Source organism: Gadus macrocephalus, chromosome 4 (genome assembly GCF_031168955.1).
Source record: "Gadus macrocephalus chromosome 4, ASM3116895v1".
NCBI classification, from domain to species: domain Eukaryota; kingdom Metazoa; phylum Chordata; class Actinopteri; order Gadiformes; family Gadidae; genus Gadus; species Gadus macrocephalus.
In genome coordinates, this window is record NC_082385.1 from 5,936,626 (window position 1) to 5,959,118 (window position 22,493).

The following is a 22,493-nucleotide window of genomic DNA, read 5'->3' on the forward strand; positions in this document are numbered from 1 at the left end:
CCGTAAGGGCAGATGGCAAGAACAAGATGGATCACATTCTTCCCAAAGTATGAAAACCACGTTTCTCCCCTTTCAATCATTCAGAAATGTGGGCCTTTTCCCGTTGGTTGAACACAGATATCTGATTTCAAATATTGTAACTACCTTGGCTTGTATTCAAACTAAATATCAACACAATTAGACAAATAAGGTTGAAGGACTGTAGTAGGTCTGTGTATGTGTGGGTGTTTTGGTGTGTGCATGTATGTGTATGTGTGTGTGTGTGTGTGTGTGTGTGTGTATGTGTGTGTGTGTGTGTGTGTGTGTGTGTGTGTGTGTGTGTGTGTGTGTGTGTGTGTGTGTGTGTGTGTGTGTGTGTGTGTGTGTCAAATTCTCTTAATACCACCATTAGTATCAATTTAATCCTTACAATCCTATTTTATTTGGTAATTTTTAGTTGCCCTATTTTCTTACATCTATCGGCTTAGCTAAGGAGGTAGACCAGTTGTCTTGTAACTGAAAGGTTGCTAGTTCGATCCCCAGCTCCTCCTAGCTGAGTGTTGATGTGTCCCTGAGCAAGACACTTAACCCTAACTGCTCCTGACGAGCTGGCTGTCTCCTTGCATGGTAGACTCTGCTGTCGGTGTGTCAATGTGTGTATTAAACGATGTAAGGCGCTTTGGATAAATATAATTTATATACATATTCTATACAACTGAATGATGTAAAGTAAATTTCTCAAGTGCAACGTGAAATAATCTCCCAATAAATGATAACTGACTTTCAAACGCAGATAGGCCTACTGTTTAAAACTAGAATCCTCAGAGAGTATTAGTTGAGCTGTTGCCAGTAAAAGTTAGTGTTACGATGTGTAGTTCCCCACTAATCAAATTCTCCCAGAAAAGATCCTTGGATATGTGCAGGCAGAGACTGGGTTCACATTAAGGTCAAACAGAATGAGGTCGGACTTCCTCATTAGCAGCATAAGCATCCCTAACATAGATCATAACCATAATTACCTCTCACCTAATGGTCATAAAGACTATTTTAAGTGGAATCTTAAGCGCCTCTACAAAGCGTGCCCTTGTGTGTGTTTGTAGCAGGGCTACAATCTGAGGTTGATCAAATTAAAACCACAACATACACGAGGCTGCCATATGTTGTAATGGCCAATTTACCAATAACGAAGTACCCTAATTACATTAGGGTCCATGTATGTACTTTAAACAAGCATTCATTCACATCAGCAGTCTGTCAAATTGTTTTAATGCATTGTGCACTATCCAACAGTAGTATAATTGTATCATACAACGTTCAAATATTCACAAAGCGTAACAAACTACAAGTACTGATAGTTTTTTGTGACAAATACTGATCTGTGATCCATGTGCTCCATCAGAACGTTGTGTAATGTGCCAAAGTATGTTTTACCATATAGTATATTTCAAAGTGCTTTAAAAATATACCTGATGAGCATTTGAATGTCACTGCGACAAACATGGTTCTTATTAAAGAAGAATTGACTAATATACTGATGGACTCCTAGATAAAAGGTTACCGGTTCGAGCCCCATTGTCCAATGTACCTTGCAGCTTTTTAAATATATCTGACCTTTTGTCACTTTTGATAAATGGTTCAGCTAAACCAGTTAATAGGAATAATAGTTAAGACATTTCATGGTGATGTGCAATAACCAGGTCATTGTATGTAGAATCACAACATGTGACACGCATTTTTAACAAAGCATAAGGAGAGAGCAAATAAAGCGCATACATATGGCGATGCATTACTATATACTGCATACAATAACATTAGGTATCCACAGACACACTGTGAATAACTAATAATGAAATAGGAAAGACCCATTAGGTTCTGTTTGACACTAGTACACTGGATACTAGTGGCAGTATCACTGGCTGGCAGGCCCTTCAACAGATCGACTACTCTATTCTGCTCTTTAGATAAGATGTTACCATCAACATCTGATCATAAAAATATGTTTTTAAACAATAGGGAAAAGAAAATGGTTCAAAATGTTTTAAGCATGCATGGTCTTTATATGTAGGCCTTGTACATTGTGAGGTCACAACTCAATGACATTTTTTGAAGAGGAGCATTCAAATGTTAGTTGTTAGAAATACTTTTTTGGTCACTGTTTAGCAATGACTCAATCATTTGTCATACTGGGAACATTATTGTGTTTGGAACTGCCTAAGCCCTTTCTCATGTGATATGTGGTAAAGAAAGTGTTCATGTGCGCAGGTTAAAGTATATTTAAGTTTATATAGGACTTTACAGTACTGCCAATCTCTTGAGTCCTCTCAAAATGGCGGAGTATCGCCAGGCGGAAACCCCCATGATGCATTTGGAAACACAACCCCTATACACCCCCCAAGGCCTGCTCAGATTTCTAAACGTTCCACCATACTCCCCACTTATTTTCCCCGAGCCTGCCTTATTAAGGAATATTAAAGGTTAAACAAAGCTCCTCCGGATGGAAGGCGGGAAACAATGAGGCCTTGAAACCTGGCGTGTCCACATGGAGCACAGAAACACATAGAGCACACATCTGATTCTCCACGGTGTACACATAAACACACTTAAACGGTTACTGTTCACACTCGCTCACTCAAGGACAGGCCCGAAGGCTGTTAAATCCCTCTCGCCCGGCCGGTTCTTTTACGTTAGCCCGTGGAATTCCCAGCGTCTGCTTCCCTCATTTTATAAGAGCCAACTCCCTCCAGTTGTCAAATTTAGGAGAATACAAGATTCGTCCTTTTTTCTCCCTCTTGGGCTGTCTTCCAATCCCCTCGTGCACACACACACACACACACACACACACACACACATAAAGACCGCCCTGGCCCTATACCTTAACCACCCCTCCCCCATCACATATATGCAGACAAATATACACAGCTGCTGAAGCCTGAGACTCGAGTGTGTGTGTGTGTGTGTGTGTGTGTGTGTGTGTGTGTGTGTGTGTGTGTGTGTGTGTGTGTGTGTGTGTGTGTGTGTGTGTGTGTGTGTGTGTGTGTGTGTGTGTGTGTGTGTGTGTGTGTGTGTGCGTGTGTGTGTTTGTGTGTGAGAGAGAGAGAGAGAGAGAGAGGAAGAGAGGGAGAGAGGGAGAGTGTGTGTTTTGCCAGCTCACAAAAGCTGTGTCTGGACATTTCACCATTCCTCCTGGATTGAACAGTCCTAGCTCAGCCAGTCCTGGACTGCAGTTGAGGAGGGCTGTCGTCACTGTTCTGCACTCTAGCGTATAGCTCCCAAACACAAACTCTTATCTCACATGTAGCAAGGAGACAGACAGTAGGCCTGCACCTCATGTTTCAGGTTTCCACCAAAAAAAAAAAGTCTTCCTGAATGGTGGAGCGAAACAAGAAACCATAGGCGTTTTCCAGAATCCAGATGTGCGAATGTTCTCTCTCTCTCTCTCCCCCCCCCCCCTCTCTCTCTCTCTGTCTCTCTCTCTCTCTCTCTCTTCTCTCTCTCTCTCTCTCTCTCTCTCTTTCCCTCTCTTTCTCCCACTGTTCATCCTTGTGTTTTGTTGAACACAGAATCACAAGAGACTTTTGTAATCGCTAACAGCGTGCTCTCTTCAATGCATTCAACATATACAACTCTGTCATTTGACTTAGAAAAACTTGAGTTTCCACGTCAAACTTATTTTTGGTCATCTGGGCCAAATAGTGGTAGTCTTATAGTGGAGAAGCAATTTCTACCTCATCGGGATGTAGCAACATAAACAGGCTAGTAAATCAGGCCTCAACCTCCAATCAAACAACATAATCGTTTTCTTATAAATACTTTATTCTGTTTGTCCCTTCAGAGCTTCGTGGAATAATTTGACTATTGCCTTAAAGTAAACAAATACATATCTTAGTGTATGCAAAAGAATGAGTCAATAAGCTAATTAATGGAAAGGGGTAATCGGTCTGCATGCAGACCTACTGGGTTGGTTCATTGAGTTCCAGAAAAAAAATCTCTATGGGCCTACTCCTGCTTCTTTAAAAAAAAAAAAGTCCTCCTCCCTTTGTGCCTCCCTGTTTCTTAAAACAAAAAACGGGCTGTAGACGTCGTGGTGAGTAAGCTGATCGAGGTTCAGGTTAGTCATGAGTTAGTGATGAGTTACTGGCGGGGAAGGGTCAACACGCTGATCGTGGGTCGGTAAGACTTCACTCCTCCCCCAGACCTCTCCGACTGTCTGGCTTTCCCTTCCACCCAACTTCAGAAACACCAATCGGCCGTCCGTTCCCACGCCTCCACGAACAAGTAACAAGAAACTTCTTGAATCAGCAAAGATTTTAATATGCGGAAACGACCAATTTAAATACCATTAATGGATGGCGTGCACTGCAAAAATAGGATTAAGGCTCGTAACGAGTAAATAGCTTCGATCCCTGGTCCGCTCCGGACTCACTGAGGGCAGAAACTTTTTCGTGTTGGATCGTTACGGTCTTCGGATCGCTCCGTCGTTCATTGTTTTCCGTTCTGTTTAAACACATCACAGTTCATCGTTGCACAGTTGCACTCTGATCGTTGTGTTTTCTCGACTGGGATCTGTATTATTTGATTTTTTTTCTCGCATCGGGGCTTGTGATTCGTAGTTTTGTTTTTCCCTCGGATCACAACGAGTGGATCAGAACTAGCGGACTGTCGCCGACCTCAGGAATTCGCAGCAACAAAATGAGCCCCTCTCCGATGCTAGCTAGCTAGCTGGCTCGCAGCTTCCCTACATGCTACTGTCTTATAACTCTGTATACGCTCATTTAGCCCGCGGATCGATCGTGCGTTTGAGTCCTCCTACGGACAAGCTAAACATTAGTAACTTTATATCAAAGTGTCGCTGGATGTGTTGACGTGCGGCAGCCCGGGACACCGCGGATAGCCAGGAAGCTAGCCCTTTTTTAGCTCTTCTTGTGGAAGACAACATGCCGCAGTTAAATGGTGGAGGGGACGACGACCTGGGAGCCAACGATGAACTCATTTCGTTCAAAGACGAGGGCGACCAGGAGGAGAAGATCTCCGAGAACGTGTCCGCCGAGCGGGATCTGGACGACGTCAAGTCATCGTTGGTGAACGAATCGGAGAACAACAGCAGCTCGTCCGACTCCGAGGTAAGTTAGCAACTTTCCCCCTCACGTTTCTCCAAATGGCTCCCAGGACCAAGTTACGGTGTCTCCGCCGCCGCGCGTCTTCTTTGTGCCCCCGTGTGTTGTTATTATACAAGATTATTAGACATTAGTCTTGACCCCGTTTCTACACCCTCGTGTTAACAGGCGGATAGACGTCCTCAACCCAGACCTCATCTGGATAATTACGCCAGACATAGAGAGCTCTTCGTGGAAGGTAATGTGAACACTTTCTACTCTGGGATATCTTTTTTTTTTATCCCTGCCTGCAACACTTCTTGTTGTTGCAGTTCTCAACAAAACGAAACCTGTATACTTTTTATTGAAGAGCCATAATAAAAGGCACGTAACAAATCTCCATGTGTGTTGCAGCCTTGAGGAGACAGCAGGATGCGGGACTCTTCAAACCATCCCCGTACGCGGGCTATCCCTTCCTCATGATCCCGGACCTTTCGAACCTGGGCAACCCATACCTTGCGTCCCAAGCTGCGAGAACGGTAATATACACTTTATTGAAATTCGTTGGAAGGATTGGTGCAGTTAAAAAAAACACTACGTGTGGTAAAGGAAACGAGTGGTGTCAAAAAAAAAGGATTCTCCCTGTGGTATTGTTGTATTTTTATTTATTCTCCACTCCTGTATTCTTGGACCAAACTGTTCAGATCATGTGCTTGAGGGTTGAGTCTATTGGCTCTGCCTTGCAGTTACATGGATGAGTGATGGGAGGAAGCAAACGTTATTACGCATCTAATAAACAAATGCAGATAAGCAGTGTTGCCTTTTAATTAGGTAATTACCCAAACAACCCAACCAAGGGTTGCCAAGTTGCTGTGCTTTTTATGTTCAGTTTATCCTGACCTCAGTCAACTCAGTGGCTAATCCAATATAAATAAAAATAGATAAAATATTGATAATAGGACCATCCCTATATGTGATGTTGCATGATAGGTCCCTTTACAGAGCAACAACTGAATACACTTTTGTATGATCAGTCGAGAACAACAAGGTCTTTCTCAATGAGGTGAACAAGCATCGATATAACCCGTGTTAACAACTCTATTGGTAACCGGGTTGTTTAAAGGGTGACTGGTGTTATGATAGCGCCTCCCGTTGTGGTATTACAGGTAGGCACGTCCTGACACAGTCTTCTGCTTGATCAAAAAGGCTGTATTGCATAGGGGGCGTTGACTGTATACAACTTCATCAACTTGATATTAGATACTAGATGTGTAGGGGAAGTTGCTAAAAAAAGAAATTACTTTTGTCTTTCTTCCCTGCAAGGGTTGAGTGTTTGTTCAAAAGTGTACAAACCATGTTCATTCTTTATAAATAAATTGAATCTTTACAAAAAAATGCTAACCATAACATAGATGTATTGGCAGTAGTTGAATGCTATTTTGCAGTTTGTTTCCATATTCTGTAACACTGCTGGGCTTCTGTGTTGCCACATTACAACTTGAATTTGATTACTTTATCTCAGGTGAGCCATAAGACGTTTCCATCAGCACAGTGTCTCTCCTCGCTTTCTTTCCCCCCATTTGCATTTGATTTAATGTCAACTCCTTATTAACATAGTGTTTTGAAAATTTGCAATGTACACAGGGATCTAGCCTCTCTCTACCTACTTTCGAGAGCGGGCCCATTGTAACATGCCCAGTCACACATCACCTAAATTCTTCAGGCTTTGTAATGCTTAACTGTGGCGTTAACGGCTCATTGTTGCCCAAAGAAAAGCCCGAACAGGCCTAATTCATGGCTCCGCAGGTGAATCATTAGAGCTGATTATATTAACACTCACAGTACCCCTTCTTAAACAGATGCAAAACACACAGACACACACACACTCACACTCACACCGACCCTGTTCAGACCTGACATTAAAAATGCAACTTGGGCGATCTGATTGCCAGCCGTTTAACACACTGCAGGTGTGAACGCATCGAAAGACACACGAGGGAATCTGATTACTAGCCACCACGTTTGGAGGCAATCCAAGCGTGGTGTTTACAAGGACACGACTAACCTGATTACAATGGGCCCAGGGGCAATAGTGGCATTGTATATGTTTTTCCATGTAAACCACGTCGTGGAGGCTCAGTTGTCAGCATAATGCCGCAAACACACTGTGAGGGACACTCGGCCGAGCTTGTCCTCGGTCCTTTACAGTAGGGTCCACTGCATGTTTATACGCCTAGCGCGTGCATTCACACTGCATGTGTATAGATGTTTGTATGGGCTTTCTCTTGGTGTGTGTGTGTGTGTGTGTGTGTGTGTGTGTGTGTGTGTAAAGGTGTATGAGTCTTCCTTCTAATAGCAATCCCTGATTCTGAGGTCTCAGACAGCTTGGACATCGATTACTTAAAAGATATAAATAATGCAATTTGGGATGCTAGTATTTCTAGGGGAAACCAACTCCAGGTTGACCACACGCTTGTACAGCTAACATGGGTACTTATTTGTAATGTTGCAATATTTGTGCTTGTAGATTCCTAAGAAACTCTTACAATGTTGGCACTAGCAACATTGGCATTGTCATAGCTGCAATTTAATTAAACCATGAACAAGGATGTAACTTTCTTCCCTTTTTATAATAATAGAATAAACATCACAAGCATAGGCATGTTTAAAAGAGATGATAGTATTCAACTAAAAACTTGAATATAAATTCTATATACTCAATATTGCTACATATAAGTCGATTTTGTGGTATTCCTGAAATAAATTAATTGATAATGGTAGTGTTCAGAACGGTTAGAGTTAGTTAACCTACTAACTTGATTAAGTTTCTCTGTCCGTTTTAGCAATCACAAATCTTGCGTAAAGTAACATTAAAGTGCATTTGACTTAAATTAAAATCCTATTAATTATTAACATGTTATCAATACAACAATAATATGGAATGGCTAAATGGTACCAATCATTACTATTTTAACCAATATATTTATAACACAATGATCAATTCAATTAATATCCAAGCACACATTTATGGTTTCTACTAAAAACATATTCTGGACAAGTTGCAATCTACACCAGCAACCCCTGTATACCGAAACAGGGATAGTTGAATACAAAGCATTCTTCCTAAAGCGTCCTCATGCCCCCTCCCCACTCCCGCCACACACACACAGTGTAATGCTGGTGTGTTAGGGGGTCCGAGGTCGGAGGTCATGGTGGTGAGTCCGTTGACGTCACTCACAGTTGAATGAACACCAAAAGCATCCTTTTCTCCCTGCCTCCTTCGCCTTTCGTGTGTGTGTGTGTGTGTGTGTGTGTGTGTGTGTGTGTGTGTGTGTGTGTGTGTGTGTGTGTGTGTGTGTGTGTGTGTGTGTGTGTGTGTGTGTGTGTGTGTGTGTTGTCTATTTGAGACAGCTCAGGGAACAGTAATACCCTTATTGGTGGCATGTAGGCTGTCTGGGGAGGGTGTTCTGTGTGTTTGTGGGGAGTGTGTCGTGTTTTGGAATACGCCTGACTCACCGAGGTTTACTGGCGTGCACCTAATAATAAAGTATTTTATTGTCGAGTAGATCTCCACAAGCGGGAAATATATAGCATCGCTGTGGGACTACGATTCAGGACTCTTCATTGCCCGTACGATAAGAAATGCAGGAATAAGACGTGGATGATGTGTGCACGTTGTACTTGAGATTTGTCCTTGATGGGACAAAAGAACTGACAGAGACGTGTAACACCACAAAGAGAACGGCGTGTGTGTGCGTGTGCGTGTGTGTGTGTGTGTGTGTGTGTGTGTGTGTGTGTGTGTGTGTGTGTGTGTGTGTGTGTGTGTGTGTGTGTGTGTGTGTGTGTGTGTGTGTGTGTGTGTGTGTGTGTGTGTGGTGGACCTTGTCCAGCGTCACCGTGCCGTTATGATTGTATGAACATGTGTTGAGAAATAGTTGAAGACATTTCTCAGAACAATGGCAATTATCATTTTGAGGACGTTACCGTTTCGGCCACCAGGGGGATCTGTAGGCTAACTTCAAATTTAACAGATTTCTTTCCCTCAAAATGAAGTTAAATGGGTTGTTGGAAAAATCGATGGAACCATAGACAAAACATTATTTATACATTTTGAGGTTTATCTATTTACAGCCCACACTGTCACTGCCTTGCAAACTGTTATCTGTAATCACATTGACTCACGTGTTATTGTTGTTGATTAGATACAATTTTCCTTGACTAACTGTCTCTCGCTGTGGGTTCTCTTTCTGACCCAGTACCTACCGATGCAATGGCCCCTTCTGGATGTCCCGGGATCAACGGGCATGAAGGACCCTCGCTCCTCCACCTCCAGCCCCCTGGTGAGGCCCCAGAATCACCCAGTCAAACCTAGTTTGTAGAAAACTCGCTGGACTGTATTGATCTTAGACGGCTCATTTGAGGATCTTTAATAGGAGGGTGAAGTTAAGAATGAAAGGGTTGATACCTGCATTTAATGTAGAGTACATTTAAACATGTATAATAACAATATGTGTAAAACTATAACAAATCATACAAAAAATATCGATACACACGATAAGAGAGGTAGGAATTTTAATATATTGTAAACTGAGACAAGGACATTATTGGGCTGCTCTGATATAGTTGCATTAACGGTAGGGCATGTGTGGTACCTGGTGGACAGGATTAATTCTAATGTTCCTATGTCTCTCCCCCTCTCCCTCTCTCTCTCTCCCTCCCTCCCTCCCTCTTCCAGTCCAACAAGGTGCCAGTGGTGCAGCACCCCCACATGTCGCACCTGTCCCCCCTGCTGTCCTACAGCCCTGACTCCTTCCCTCCCCAGACTCCGCCCCCGTTCTCTCCTGATGCAGGTAAGCCCCGCCCCTTCCCATTCAAAAGCTACACAGCGCTCCAACACCCTCTCTGCCCAAACGCATGGTAACCATGAGTCAGCCAGTTGTTTTCGGTACAACTCTGTGATCATGACTGTAGTTATTAGGCTTTTTATGGTTGTTTATTCAGTGTAGTTCATCTGTAGTCTGAAACCTCAATTCAACTACACGGTGTTGTTTTCACGGCCAGCAAAACACATTTCAATCAATATCCATCTCAGTGTTTTGATAAGGGATGGATGACCCTCGTAAACAACATGGCAATCGCTCACATCATCAAAGTAATTAAACTGAAAACACTCCATATGTACAGTACTATACTACTCTGTTCACACGCGACGGCTTGTATTTAAGTGCAGTAGGAATGGAAGTAGGAGGACGCCGATGTGAAGTAGTTTTTGATTTCAATCTGATCCGGTGTATTCACGCTATTCATGGTGCAGGCATGTCCCGGGCACCTCATCCTGCGGAGCTGTCCCCGTATTACCCCCTCTCTCCTGGGGGAATGGCCCAGATGGCCCACCCCCTCGGCTGGCTGTAAGTAATACTCTCTCGCCCTCCTTTTTCTCTCCTCTCTCTCCTCTCTCTCTCTCTCCCTCTCATTCTCATTCATTTTCTCTCAGAACAACACAACAGCCGACAGTCCGTTGTGTATCACATTTCATCATAAATCATAACTCTTTAACCATGAATAGCGCAGCTAACGTGTCCCTTGGCCTGGCCAACTCCTCACACAAATCAAACGCTTAAAGACCCAAAACACATTCCTCCGGTTTGTTTTTGTCGCTGACATCTTGTTTTACTTTATAATGTGTCGTATAACAAAATACGAGGGAGGTCCACACACACACACACACACACACACACACACACACACACACACACACACACACACACACACACACACACACACACACACACACACACACACACACACACACACACACACACACACACACACACACACACACACACACACACCGCTGTGCTGTTTGTTTCTGAGTTCATCCCATATGGTATTGAGTGTGTGTGTGTCACGCCTCCTCCTCCTCATAGCCCTGGCCAGTCCATCTACCCCCTCACCGCAGGGGGCTTCAGATCCCCCTACCCCGCCGCTCTGGCCATGAACGCCTCCATGTCAGGGTGAGTTCACCGTCATAACATCAAACCACTCACCTCACACAGTCACCTCACAAAGTCACCTCACTCAATCACTCACCTCGCACTGTCACCTCACTCAATCACTTTCAGCTAAACGCCTCCACTCACTCACTCACCTCCAGTCACTCACTCATCTCCACTCAACCTCAACTCACTCACTCACTCACCTCCACTCACTCACTCACCTCACACAATCAACTCACTCACTCACCTCCAGTCACTCACTCATCTCCACTCAACCTCAACTCACTCACTCACTCACCTCCAGTCACTCACTCATCTCCACTCAACCTCAACTCACTCACTCACTCACCTCCAGTCACTCACTCATCTCCACTCAACCTCAACTCACTCACTCACTCACCTCCAGTCACTCACTCATCTCACTCACCTCCACTCACTCAACTCACTCACTCGCTCGCTTACACTCACTTAACCCCCCTCACACAATCCCGTTCACTCACTGAACTCCATTCACCCCCTCATGTCACACTTCACCGCGCTCACTCGCCTCCAGCTACTCCCTCTCCCCTCACTTCAGCTCGCGTGTCCACTCACCCTGTCGATGCTCTCCTTCTCCACAGCGGTATTTATGCGGGTTCCTTCTGTTCTCTCCCCAGCCTGGTGTCGGGGGGCTTCCCGTCCCACCTCATGCCCCCCTCCCAGACGTCGGTGCCCCACCCGGCCATCGTGTCCCCCGCTGTGAAGCAGGAGCCCCGAGAAACAGGCCACCACCATGGGTGAGGACGTGCGTGTGTGTGTGTGTGTGTGTGTGTGTGTGTGTGTGTGTGTGTGTGTGTGTGTGTGTGTGTGTGTGTGTGTGTGTGTGTGTGTGTGTGTGTGTGTGTGTGTGTGTGTGTGTGTGTGTGTGTGTGTGTGTGTGTGTGTCCTGATTTATCCTTGCTGAGAGATAGTGTGCGTGTCTGGTTTTTTCTTGTTGCATTTGTGTGTGTGAGTCAGTGTTTGTCTTCTTGTGCTGGCCTGTTTGTGTGGATGCGAATGTGTGTGGGTGGGTTTAATGCAGGTCTGATATTGATTTAGACAAAGCATTTATTAACAATTGCTGGTTTATTGCGTGGTTAACTCCCAGGGTTAGGACTTGGAGGCTACGTTAACTGACTCCGCATTTCGAATGCCACAAAAATGCGGTAAATTAATTTGCGTCAAGCACAACAGCAAATCAACAGCTTGTGTTTCAAGTCACAAGCCGCAATTCACGTCATCGTTGTTGTCTTATCTCTTTATGATGGCAATGTGCAAGCGTGACTTTTGCACAAATATGTACACCATTCTGCACATTTCATTTATTGTGTACCTTTCTAAACTCGTCACATGTATAACCTTCAGAGAACCGTAGTCAATTCTAAGCTACTTGTTGCCCTACATTCGTGTTCACTGTATTGTAGCCCTACCATCATGTTATTAGCCCTACCGTCATGCTGTGTAGCCCTAACATCATGTTGTATTCACCATGTTGTGTTAACTATCTTGTAGCCTCCCGTCACGTTGTGTTCCCCGTCTTGTAGCCCTACCATCGTGTTGTGTTCACCTTGTTGTAACCCTAACATCATGCTGTATTAACCATACTGTTTACTATGTTGTAGCCCTACTGTCATGTTGTGTAGCTCTAACATAATGTTGTGTCAATGTCAACCTTGTTGTGTTAACGATGTTGTGGCCCTACCATCATGTTGTGTTCACCCTGTTGTAGCCCTTCCGTCATGTTGTGTCTATTTTTAGCATGTATGCATTATCTGTGTCAGGGTGCGGCCTACTTCCTATCCTAGCCGCTGCGCCCCGTCTCCCTCCTATTCAACGTCTTGACCCATTTCCTCCTCTCTCCCCCCCCCCCCCCCCATGTCCCACCAGTAAGGTGTCGTCCCCAGTGGAGAAGGTCAAGGACGACCGGCCCCACATCAAGAAGCCGCTGAACGCCTTCATGCTGTACATGAAGGAGCAGCGGGCCAAGGTGGTGTCGGAGTGCACCCTCAAGGAGAGCGCTGCCATCAACCAGATACTGGGCCGCAGGGTCAGTACACCGACTCACTCTCTCACCCAATCACACACTCACTCACACCCGCCCAATCACATGCTCTTTCAACGCACTCAATCAAACAAACCCACCGACTCAGTCCCTCACTCTCACACACACACATCCTCCCACTCACTCACTCACTCACACTCTCACTCTCAGACAAACCCACTCACTCTCACACTAACTCACACTCTCACTCTCAGACAAAACCCACTCCCTCTCAAACCCACTCACTCTCACACTAACTCACACTCTCACTCACTCACACACTAGCTCTTACTCTCACACACACCCACTCACTCTCACACACTCACACACCCACTCGGTCACTCTCTCTCACACACACACACATGCGCGCACAAACACACACACACGCTCGCTCACTCGCTCACTCGCTCACTCTCACACACCCACTAACTCACACACAGGCGTGTGTGCACGTACTCACCTACACCCTACCTGGCCGTTACTCGAATGCATCTGAATGAGTCACTGTGGATGAAAGGCATCTGCAAGATGACCACGTGTTATCATCAACGTGCTTGTTTCTTACGTTTTTTTCTTTCCGATCTGTTTTGAGCGGTGGAACAGTAAATCCTAGTTTCCGACGGCCCGTCCAGTTTTGCTAACTCTGGTGTTGTGTTGCTTTTTCCCCCCGAACAGTGGCACTCTTTGTCCCGAGAAGAGCAGGCCAAGTACTACGACCTGGCTCGTAAGGAAAGACAGCTGCACTCCCAGCTCTACCCCGGCTGGTCGGCCCGGGACAACTATGTGAGTGCAAAACATCCTCATCGTAATAATAACAGTATTCTAGATGTTTTACTGATGGTCCTCCTCGGATTGATGGGTCCAAGTCGGGGTCTTTGTATGATGGGGTCTTTGTATGACGTTGTATGATAAAGGAACAGATTTATACAGATGTGTAGTTTGATTTGAGAAGGAGGTGTGTGTAACATGGTGGTCTTGTTCTGCTCACAGGGTAAGCGGAAGAAGAGGAAGCGGGACAACGGGAAGTGTGACTCTGCAGAAGGTGAGATCTATACATGTACAGATTTACATTTCATGTTCACACGATGGACTTGTCAGGTGACAGACAAGCTGAAATCCGGGCGTTTCGCTTCGCATTTGCTTCAACCAATCATGTGGCGGGAGACGGGGATCTGCAAGAGCGTGATTGGCCATTTAGCTAGGGCTGGCATTAGGGGTGGGTATTGCCAAAGAAGTCACGATTCGATTCGTATCACGATTCACATGCCACGAAGCGATTCTATCACGATGCATCGCGATACTTGAATTATTGCGATGCATTGCGAATTTTCACTGAACACTGTTAAAAAAAAATTAAGCCATTACCAGTGGCTGACTGGCTGTGTATGATCTGGATAGTGTGTTCAATTGATAACTCAAAGCAACTCAATTCATACATAGCTGTATTTATTGAAACGACTATTACTGGATACACTGACAAGAAGTGCTAAGGATCTATAAAACTTAAAATAACAAAATAAGGATAATCAGTGCCGTTCACATGGCCTCAGTGGTCCTTTAAACCAATGAAATGAAAACATTCAAACATTTCCCCTTTTGGAAGTAGCTGCCATTATAACAACAATATCATTTCATAAACATAAGAGGACAAACTGATGCCACAAAAAGTGAATAGGCTTTATAAAACTATATAAAAAAATAAATAAATTAATAATCAATAAAAAAAATGTAATTAATAATCGATTCTTGGCGTCAACAATCGTTGCAGTAGATCGTGAAAATTAGAATCGCGATGCATTGTCATGACGATTATTTGGCACACCCCTAGCTGGCATACACCAGGACTAGTCAGCTTAAATGGAGCTTAAAAGTCCCGTCAAGACACCAACGCACTTAGAGAATTTGTCTGTCAAGGTTTCAAATCCACACCGCGCAGACTGTCCACTGTTACTGTTAATTACACATTCAATCCCGCTCTGAAAGCTGCATCCACTCGAGCTAAATAGCTTCCCTGCGGAAGAATAACTTAACAAAAGAGGACGCAAGGTGCAAGTCTGCCCGTTTTAGGCCCCGTCCACACAAAGCCAATTTCATGGCAAAACCGCAAAGGTCTTGTACGGTTCGGCCTTCCGTCCACAGGAACCCGGCTTTGCCGCTGACCGAAACCGTAAACTTCTGAAACCACCCTCGGAGGTGGTTTCAAATCCACCCGGTTTCGTTTTGGATTCGTGTGGACGCCTGAAACCGACTGAAACCGTAATCCGTGACGTCATCGCCCCACCCCTCGACCCTCTAGCCAATGACTGTTAAGCTCGCGGAGTCTCACCCTTTATGCGCATGCTCGCCTCTTCTTCTTATTTATCTTTCTTCTGGATTTCTGTAGCAGAAGCAGCGCCCCTTATGGGCCTGGAATGTGTACTACAGCGTTTCTAAAGATCTACCCGGTTTCGCTTGACTCCGTCTTTACGGAGATACTCTGAAACCGGATAGATCGAAACCGTAACGGTTTCGCCCGTTTCGGCTTCGTGTGGACGGGGCCTTACTCCTCGTGCCCACTGCACCGTCAGTCAAAGGACGTCAGAAGGCGTGGCTGACGGATGGGGGAGGTTTCCAGGGTCGTTAGAGCCAGAGTAGTGTCACAGTGCTTAAATTTCGATATGTGATCTGATTGGATGACGGATCCGTCGCTGCCGAAAAAGTTGAACATTTTTCAACTTTTTGACGGAGCCTTCAGCGCACGGACCCACAATGCATTGCGCGTCCGTCCCCATTCAAAGTCAATGGGGATCAGTCAACGGGCGGAGGCAGTGGGCACGAGGAGTTAGGCTCCACCCAGGCCTTTGGCGTCTCCGGCGGTCCAACTGTCAGAGGTTACGATAGACCGCTGATGGACCTATGATAGTTGGACAGGATCAGAGGTTACCCTCCACATGAGAGACATCATTCTAGCCTCATGATCGGTTCTGAGCAGAAGAAACGCTCAAATGATTAATTACTCCTTATGATAAAAGTATTTTTTTTATTGAACCTATTTAAAAGCATGTCACACCAAGGGTTGAGTCATACAGTGAACCCTGTGCCTCCATTATAGATACGGGCAGGCGGAAATAAGCTGTAGGATGTATTTACCCCATTTATTGCCCGTTTATTGAACCAATAGATATCGCATAGGGAAATTTGCATCATAAAACAGATATGCCAGACCTGGTTAATATGACGTAAAGTTAAACGTTGGCTTTGTGTAAGCACACCCACACGCACAAAAGCTATGCTTATTATCTGATGGAATGTGAATATCTGATGTTTTTATCACATTTTCTCTCTGCCTTTCTTTTTTTTTTTTTTACCATAAAAATCTCGCTAGACAAGACGTAGCCCTAAACCTGTTCCTGTCGCTTCCTCCCCCAGTGTCTGCGGGGGCCTTCTCCCCGCCGTGCGTGCTGAGCCCCCCCCAGGAGAGGGCGCCGGCGCACTCGCACCTGAGCCACACCCACCTGTCCCAGGCCAGCCCCGCCTCCTCGCTGGACTCCCCGGCCACGCCCACCACGGCGCTGGCCTCCCCCGCCGCCCCGGCCCCCACCCACACTGACCACCCCCACCCGCACCACGGCGAGGGCTCGTCCATGTACGCCGAGCAGGTGCAGCCCCTCTCCCTCATCACCAAGTCCCACCGCTCCGGCCGGGACCCCCACCCTCACCTGTCCCAGCCGCCGGCCCCCCAGCCCTCCTACCTCCACCCACACCCCCTCATCCGCAGCGGAGCCAAGATCTCAGGTCCCCACTCCTCCTCCTCCTCCTCTCACCCACATTACTCCCCCCACATGGTGTCGGCGCGAAGCAAGACCCCGCCCATGTTCTCCCGCTCTTTTCCCTTGCCTCCCATGTCGGCCCCTCCCCCCGCCTCCTCCGATTCGGCCCACCACCAATCGGAGCAGAGCCTGCATTGTGCCTTAACCCAATCGCAGCCCCTCTCACTCGTGACGAGAACCAAGAACTGAGTCTGTTTTTTTGAAGGGGAGGGGCCTGGCTGTGGCTCATTAACCCCACCACCCCCCACCACCCCCTTGGGCCCTTGACCTGAAATATGAGCGATGAAGTGACTTCATGCCCTGAATCAGTTGGTAATGATCAAAATGGTGGAACTCTTGCCTTATTCGGTTTTTGTTTCGTTCTTTTTTTTTTTACCTCCTTTAAGACTGTAAATTACTTTTTTAAAACCCCTGTTTTTGTTAGACACTAGAACACATTTTAGGAAAAAAGAAAAAACTATTGGTCAATATTTGACTGCCTCTTTCTAACTTCTTGGAACAATGTATTTTTGTAATGCCTCAATTTTACATAGCATCTTTTTCCCCTTCCCACAACGATAAGCATATTTTCAACAGTTAAGTAAGAAATAGAAAAATAAGACCGGTGTAATGATCTTGTTTCATATGAATTTTAATGTTAGTCATGAGTTTAGATCTCTTCGCATTTATTTTATACAACACCTTCCCAATGTGTTAATAAATATCCATTTATTTCTGAAAATCGTTTTTTCCGACATGACATTTCAGCCTATTTTTCCAATTGAGATTCACTAGTGAGACTTAGACAACCAATAGCAATCAACATAAATAAGTTACGAGGTTAATTTGCTGCATGAGCTACTTTAAACCATCCACAACTGCATAGAGTGCAAAGAAGCCATAGCAAACAGGAAGAATGCATGTACGTTTGTGATGGAATATGTGAAGTGATAAAAGGTTGGTCTAACAACTAACAACCACAAAAGAATACAGCTTCCCAATATCCGACCTATGAGCAAACGATACACGTGCCTTGTCATGCCAAACTTTGGGTGGAAGGCTGTGTGTTCTCAAGTGGTTTATAATGTTGTTCAATGGCAAAGTTCCAACTGTGGCAAATGGGTGTTTCACTTCCAACGAAACACGCAGACAGATATGTGATCTAAGGCATTTGAAGACAGCTCAAGGCGTTAAGCTACATGGGGGGGGCAGGACACACACACACACACACACACACACACACACACACACACACACACACACACACACACACACACACACACACACACACCCTCTCAAGTCACGTCCCATCTGCATAATGATTCAAAGTGAAACTCAACTCTATTGGACCTATTTATTGCAAGTTAACTCTCGTGAACCTATTTATTGCTGGTTGAAGTCCACACAACATTGAGGTGATAAACCAACAGGGTGTGTATTACACTTAATTAGATTGATATGGAGAACAGACCCCTTTCAACCCTATGCATTGCACTCCTTGAAGCACAAACATATCACTTGTGTACATATATGTATTACACTGATTGACACCATGACACAGGTAAGTTGTGTAATAACGGGGTGAACCTTTTCAGATATGCTGGCTATAGTTTCTATTGAATGACACAAGGAGGCTCTAGTTGGCTTCGGCAAACATCGGGTCTTGTATCTGTTTGAGTAGCAATGGCCACGCACCTTCACAAACATTAAAAGGTCAGGCAGAGTACATCGATCTCCCAATATGCAAACACAGGCCTGCCAATGTACGCAACTACTCACCCAGTTCGATCTCTACTGCTATGAGTTTGGACTCGTTTTTAATAAGCAAAACACAAGCGAAACCTCAAAACTTCCCTTGTCATGGCACAGATGGTTATTGGTGTTTGAAGTCAAACATCGTTTATTCAGGAGGACTGCTTTCAAAAGGTGTTTTGAAACCTTTACACACACTTGAACCCATTGAACTACACAGATCGCTTCCTCCAGCACCATGTTTGGTCAAAACTAATACGAAGCAAACACACGCCCTTTTCACCCACATTTGACTTTCTCCACTAGAATTTAAATCAGAAATGTAAAGTCCGGATCACGATGCGATGAAATGTACCCGAGTACATAAAATCATATTTTTGGCGGGTTTTCCTCGCGGGCAAACGTCGTCTTCATCGCGCTGAGTCCGTCGATGCATCCGAGTTCTGGGCGAAAGGAAACACTTCTCTGGTGAGTCGCGTGAGGAAGCACGGCATCTCCTTCTTCCCGCCCAGGACGGGGCCCCGGGCCTGGAAGGTGTAGGCCACGCGGTGGCAGAGACGGGTGAGTAGGCGCGTGATCTCCAGCTCCCGACCCCCCTCCTCCTCCAAAAGGTGACAGAGGGTGCGTAGGAACACTGCCCCGCCGGGACCTGTGAAGGCTGCGTAACCTGGGCACACGGAGAGGAAGGCACGCGCGCACACACACACACACACACACACACACACACACACACACACACACACACACACACACACACACACACACACACACACACACACACACACACACACACACACACACACACACACACACACACACACACACACGTTAACGCACAGGCTGCATGGCCCGGCAAGGGGGCCCTGGATTGGCCGGAATATTTTCAATTTTACTTCAAATAAAAACTCTTGACCGCTATTGGCCCATAACAAAAATATAAGAAAACGAAGCAGCTGATTGGTTAGATGTGTGGGCCATGTCATGCGGCCTGTCCAATTTGTCCAATTAATACGTTGCGGCTACTGAGACAGCATAGTGGCAAAGCGTGATCAGCAAGGGGGCCTCACACGAAAAGTAGCCTAGGGGGCAATGAATTTACATCCATTTAGTCTCTGCCATATTAAACAACACAATAACCTTAGGACTACATATTTGCAGGGCTAACACCAGTTCTGACTAGTTTCTTCTTCAACACATCGAGTTGTCAACACAGCACTGAATAAAGTTGTATGGGTCTGAGTCAGAACTTGTAGGTGTGGCATCTGTACCATTCCTGAGGTACTGTGTTTCTTGTTCACTGTGTGAACAAGAAATCCATAATTACACGTCTTGCCTTGTTGTGTGTGTGTACTGTAAGGATGTACATGGTTTCGGCAGGTGCTTCATGAGCCACCATGAAGAGTGCACGTCGGTTTACCCTGTATCTCTGAATAAACTAACCACATGTTAAACCTCAACCACTCTCCCAGTCATACCTAGCTCCGAAACCCCGATACCAGAGGAGGCAAAATGACGGTTCATCAACAGACACACACACACACATTGTGTCCGGTAGTGTGTGGTTTTATGAGGATTTTGTGGTGAGTATTGTGTTCTGGGTTCAGGGATTGCATTGATTTGAATAAGGGATAGATAGATTGATTGATTCATTCATTCAATCATTCACTCATTTATATCCATAAGATATGGATGGATGTTCTTATTTGCATCAATAGTTACCTGGCGGGGTGGCGTATATCACGGCCGTATCCACGGGAACAGACAGAGACTGTGAGAATGCGTCCTCCTTGGTGTCATCACTCACGGCTGAGTCCACCTGTACGCCTTCATCCAACTCCCCTCCCCTACACGCCTTGGGCGAGCACGAGGAAAGGAATTTCTATTAAACTATGATTAACGACGACAGAACAACACGCTATGTGCTGTGAGTCTACTCGCCTGCTATTCACCTGTACGAAGAAGAGCTTCGTCTTGTTCGTCATGCAGGGGCTGTCAAAGTAGCTGAAAACACGTGCAAGTCGAACCGGCTTTCCGTCCGCGCCGAAGACAAAGCCTTCCTCCCCGTGCGATGACAGCACGGCCAGGAAACAATCTCTAACGGGCGCCAGGCTCGCTGTGGAGTAGTAGAGCGTGAAAGAATCCTGGTTATGAAATACTTGGTAACTTTGCACACTTTAATACATGTCACTCGTCGTTAGTCAAGGAAGGCAAACAAAGGGGGCAAGGGCCGCACGGCACACATGCCGGTGCATGAACACGCTGGTAGTAGCGTTGCACATGTATATTTTCCGCTCAGTGAGCACAAATCAAGTGTTTGAACAGCGTGTACTCAGCACAAAACAGGCTAACGTGCGCTCGTCCAGACTCGCTTTGAAGGCGGTGGCCAAGGAGTGGCACAGAATGATTGAAAACAATAGGCCTAAGTTATTTTTTCTATTTTCCTATTTAGAAGCCAGATTAGTAGATATACCCGAAAGTATAGCGTTTATGTTAGGGTTTGATTTGGTTTTTCTTAATTTTTTTTGTAGTTATTTTTAACATGTGCGCCCCCCCCCCCCCCCCCCCTCTTGAGAAACGCTGCTGACAGTGACAGTAACACAATCCTGCCTTTCATTTTCGATTGCATTCTCATTATTATCATATGTAATAAAACAGATTTGACTATAATCTGATGGAAACATAGATAGCTACACAGACTACAACACACAACACAACTGATCAAATATGCAGTATCACGAAGGTTATTTATTTAGTGTATTTTACCCAAATCATAAAATTATTAACACAATGCATGCGTCAATGCTGTTACCATTTATACAGGCTTTGATGTGAAACACACTGACGCTGCATATGGGTCTGTCACACCTTTATGCATGCTATATTGTACATTTAAGACAATTAAGTCAGACTTACCTTCCCGGAAAACTTGGTAGATCTCATCAGCGCTCAGGTCTTCCTCTGCTATCGTCACCTGGAAGCCCAGTTTGCTGAGGATGCGATGAAGCCGTTTGGTGTCTGCTTTTGTCCCGGGTCTCCGATTCATGTCGACCCCATAACCGAACTTGCTTACTGAGACTATCACCGCCCTGTTGACCTCAGCAATACCACTACCAGCCTTGACATCCCTTAACCCTTCCATGTTGAATGAAAAGATTCCCAATCCGAAACCAATCAGACAACCGTTAATGATGTGTCTTCTGTTGTGCAACTCCGCTTCTGACAAGCTTGAACTTTGGTTGCTACAGATGACAAATCTTGGCTCGGAGGGAAGCAATAATTTCCGGCTCACAGAGGTCCTAGCCTATTTGAGATGCCAGGCAAATTAAGAGACATGGTGGGTCCACGCAGTCTACAAGTGAGGAGGTAGGAGATAAAAGCCTACATCCTGTGCCCAAGTCTGTTAAATGAACAGCTGTTAAGGGGCCTATACCTGTGTGTAACCATATTTGGACACATCCTCCTCTCTGAACATGACCACATGTGTCTTATGTCATAATGTTCTTTTCCTTTTGTTTTTTCAAAAACCGGAATGCTATATCTTTGTATTTAAATGTACATTACATTCAGTCTTTTGGTAGCCAAATCCTTCTTTATTATGCGTCGTAATACATCATTTAATGGCAATACCCCCCCAAAAAAATAAATAATATTTAAAAAACATTTTGTACTTTGACAACATTTTTCATTTTTGTACAACCTTTTTGTATGAATGGTTGGTTTTCTGAAGGAGATCATCACCAATTTGTAAATTCTTATACATTTTTAAGTATCTTTTACTTTAGTTTTTAATTTATTCTATTTTATTCTATTTTATCCTATTTTTAAT

At 45.1% G+C, this 22,493-nt stretch overlaps 2 protein-coding genes across 2 annotated transcripts; one reads left to right on the top strand and one right to left on the bottom strand.

The window, feature by feature from the left end:
- Nucleotides 1-4,068: 4,068 nt before the first annotated feature.
- LOC132455734 (transcription factor 7-like 1-B) lies at nt 4,069-17,657 on the top strand. The gene is made up of 12 exons (XM_060049684.1): nt 4,069-5,099; nt 5,262-5,331; nt 5,487-5,611; nt 9,329-9,412; nt 9,808-9,922; nt 10,387-10,480; nt 11,000-11,086; nt 11,725-11,844; nt 12,974-13,133; nt 13,803-13,910; nt 14,118-14,169; nt 16,536-17,657. The coding sequence occupies exons 1-12, from the start codon at nt 4,914-4,916 to the stop codon at nt 17,123-17,125; spliced, it is 1,791 nt and encodes a 596-aa protein (XP_059905667.1). The 5' UTR covers nt 4,069-4,913; the 3' UTR covers nt 17,126-17,657.
- A 598-nt stretch (nt 17,658-18,255) lies between these two features.
- Nucleotides 18,256-22,136, bottom strand: LOC132455736 (caspase-7-like). The gene is made up of 4 exons (XM_060049688.1): nt 21,581-22,136; nt 20,617-20,780; nt 20,387-20,519; nt 18,256-19,334 (listed from the first exon to the last, which is right to left on the bottom strand). The coding sequence occupies exons 1-4, from the start codon at nt 21,804-21,806 to the stop codon at nt 19,078-19,080; spliced, it is 780 nt and encodes a 259-aa protein (XP_059905671.1). The 5' UTR covers nt 21,807-22,136; the 3' UTR covers nt 18,256-19,077.
- Between the last annotated feature and the right edge of the window lie 357 nt (nt 22,137-22,493).

Bases quoted from the DNA above. Each gene is read 5' to 3' on its own strand.
- LOC132455734 (XM_060049684.1), top strand. From the start codon at position 4,914: ATGCCGCAGTTAAATGGTGGAGGGGACGACGACCTGGGAGCCAACGAT. The intron at 5,612-9,328 runs GTAATATACACT...TTTCTGACCCAG, and splicing joins CGTCCCAAGCTGCGAGAACG to TACCTACCGATGCAATGGCC. The intron at 11,087-11,724 runs GTGAGTTCACCG...TTCTCTCCCCAG, and splicing joins ATGAACGCCTCCATGTCAGG to CCTGGTGTCGGGGGGCTTCC.
- LOC132455736 (XM_060049688.1), bottom strand. From the start codon at position 21,806: ATGGAAGGGTTAAGGGATGTCAAGGCTGGTAGTGGTATTGCTGAGGTC. The intron at 20,781-21,580 runs GTAAGTCTGACT...ACTACTCCACAG, and splicing joins CTACCAAGTTTTCCGGGAAG to CGAGCCTGGCGCCCGTTAGA. The intron at 19,335-20,386 runs GTAACTATTGAT...CCGTGTGCCCAG, and splicing joins GATATACGCCACCCCGCCAG to GTTACGCAGCCTTCACAGGT.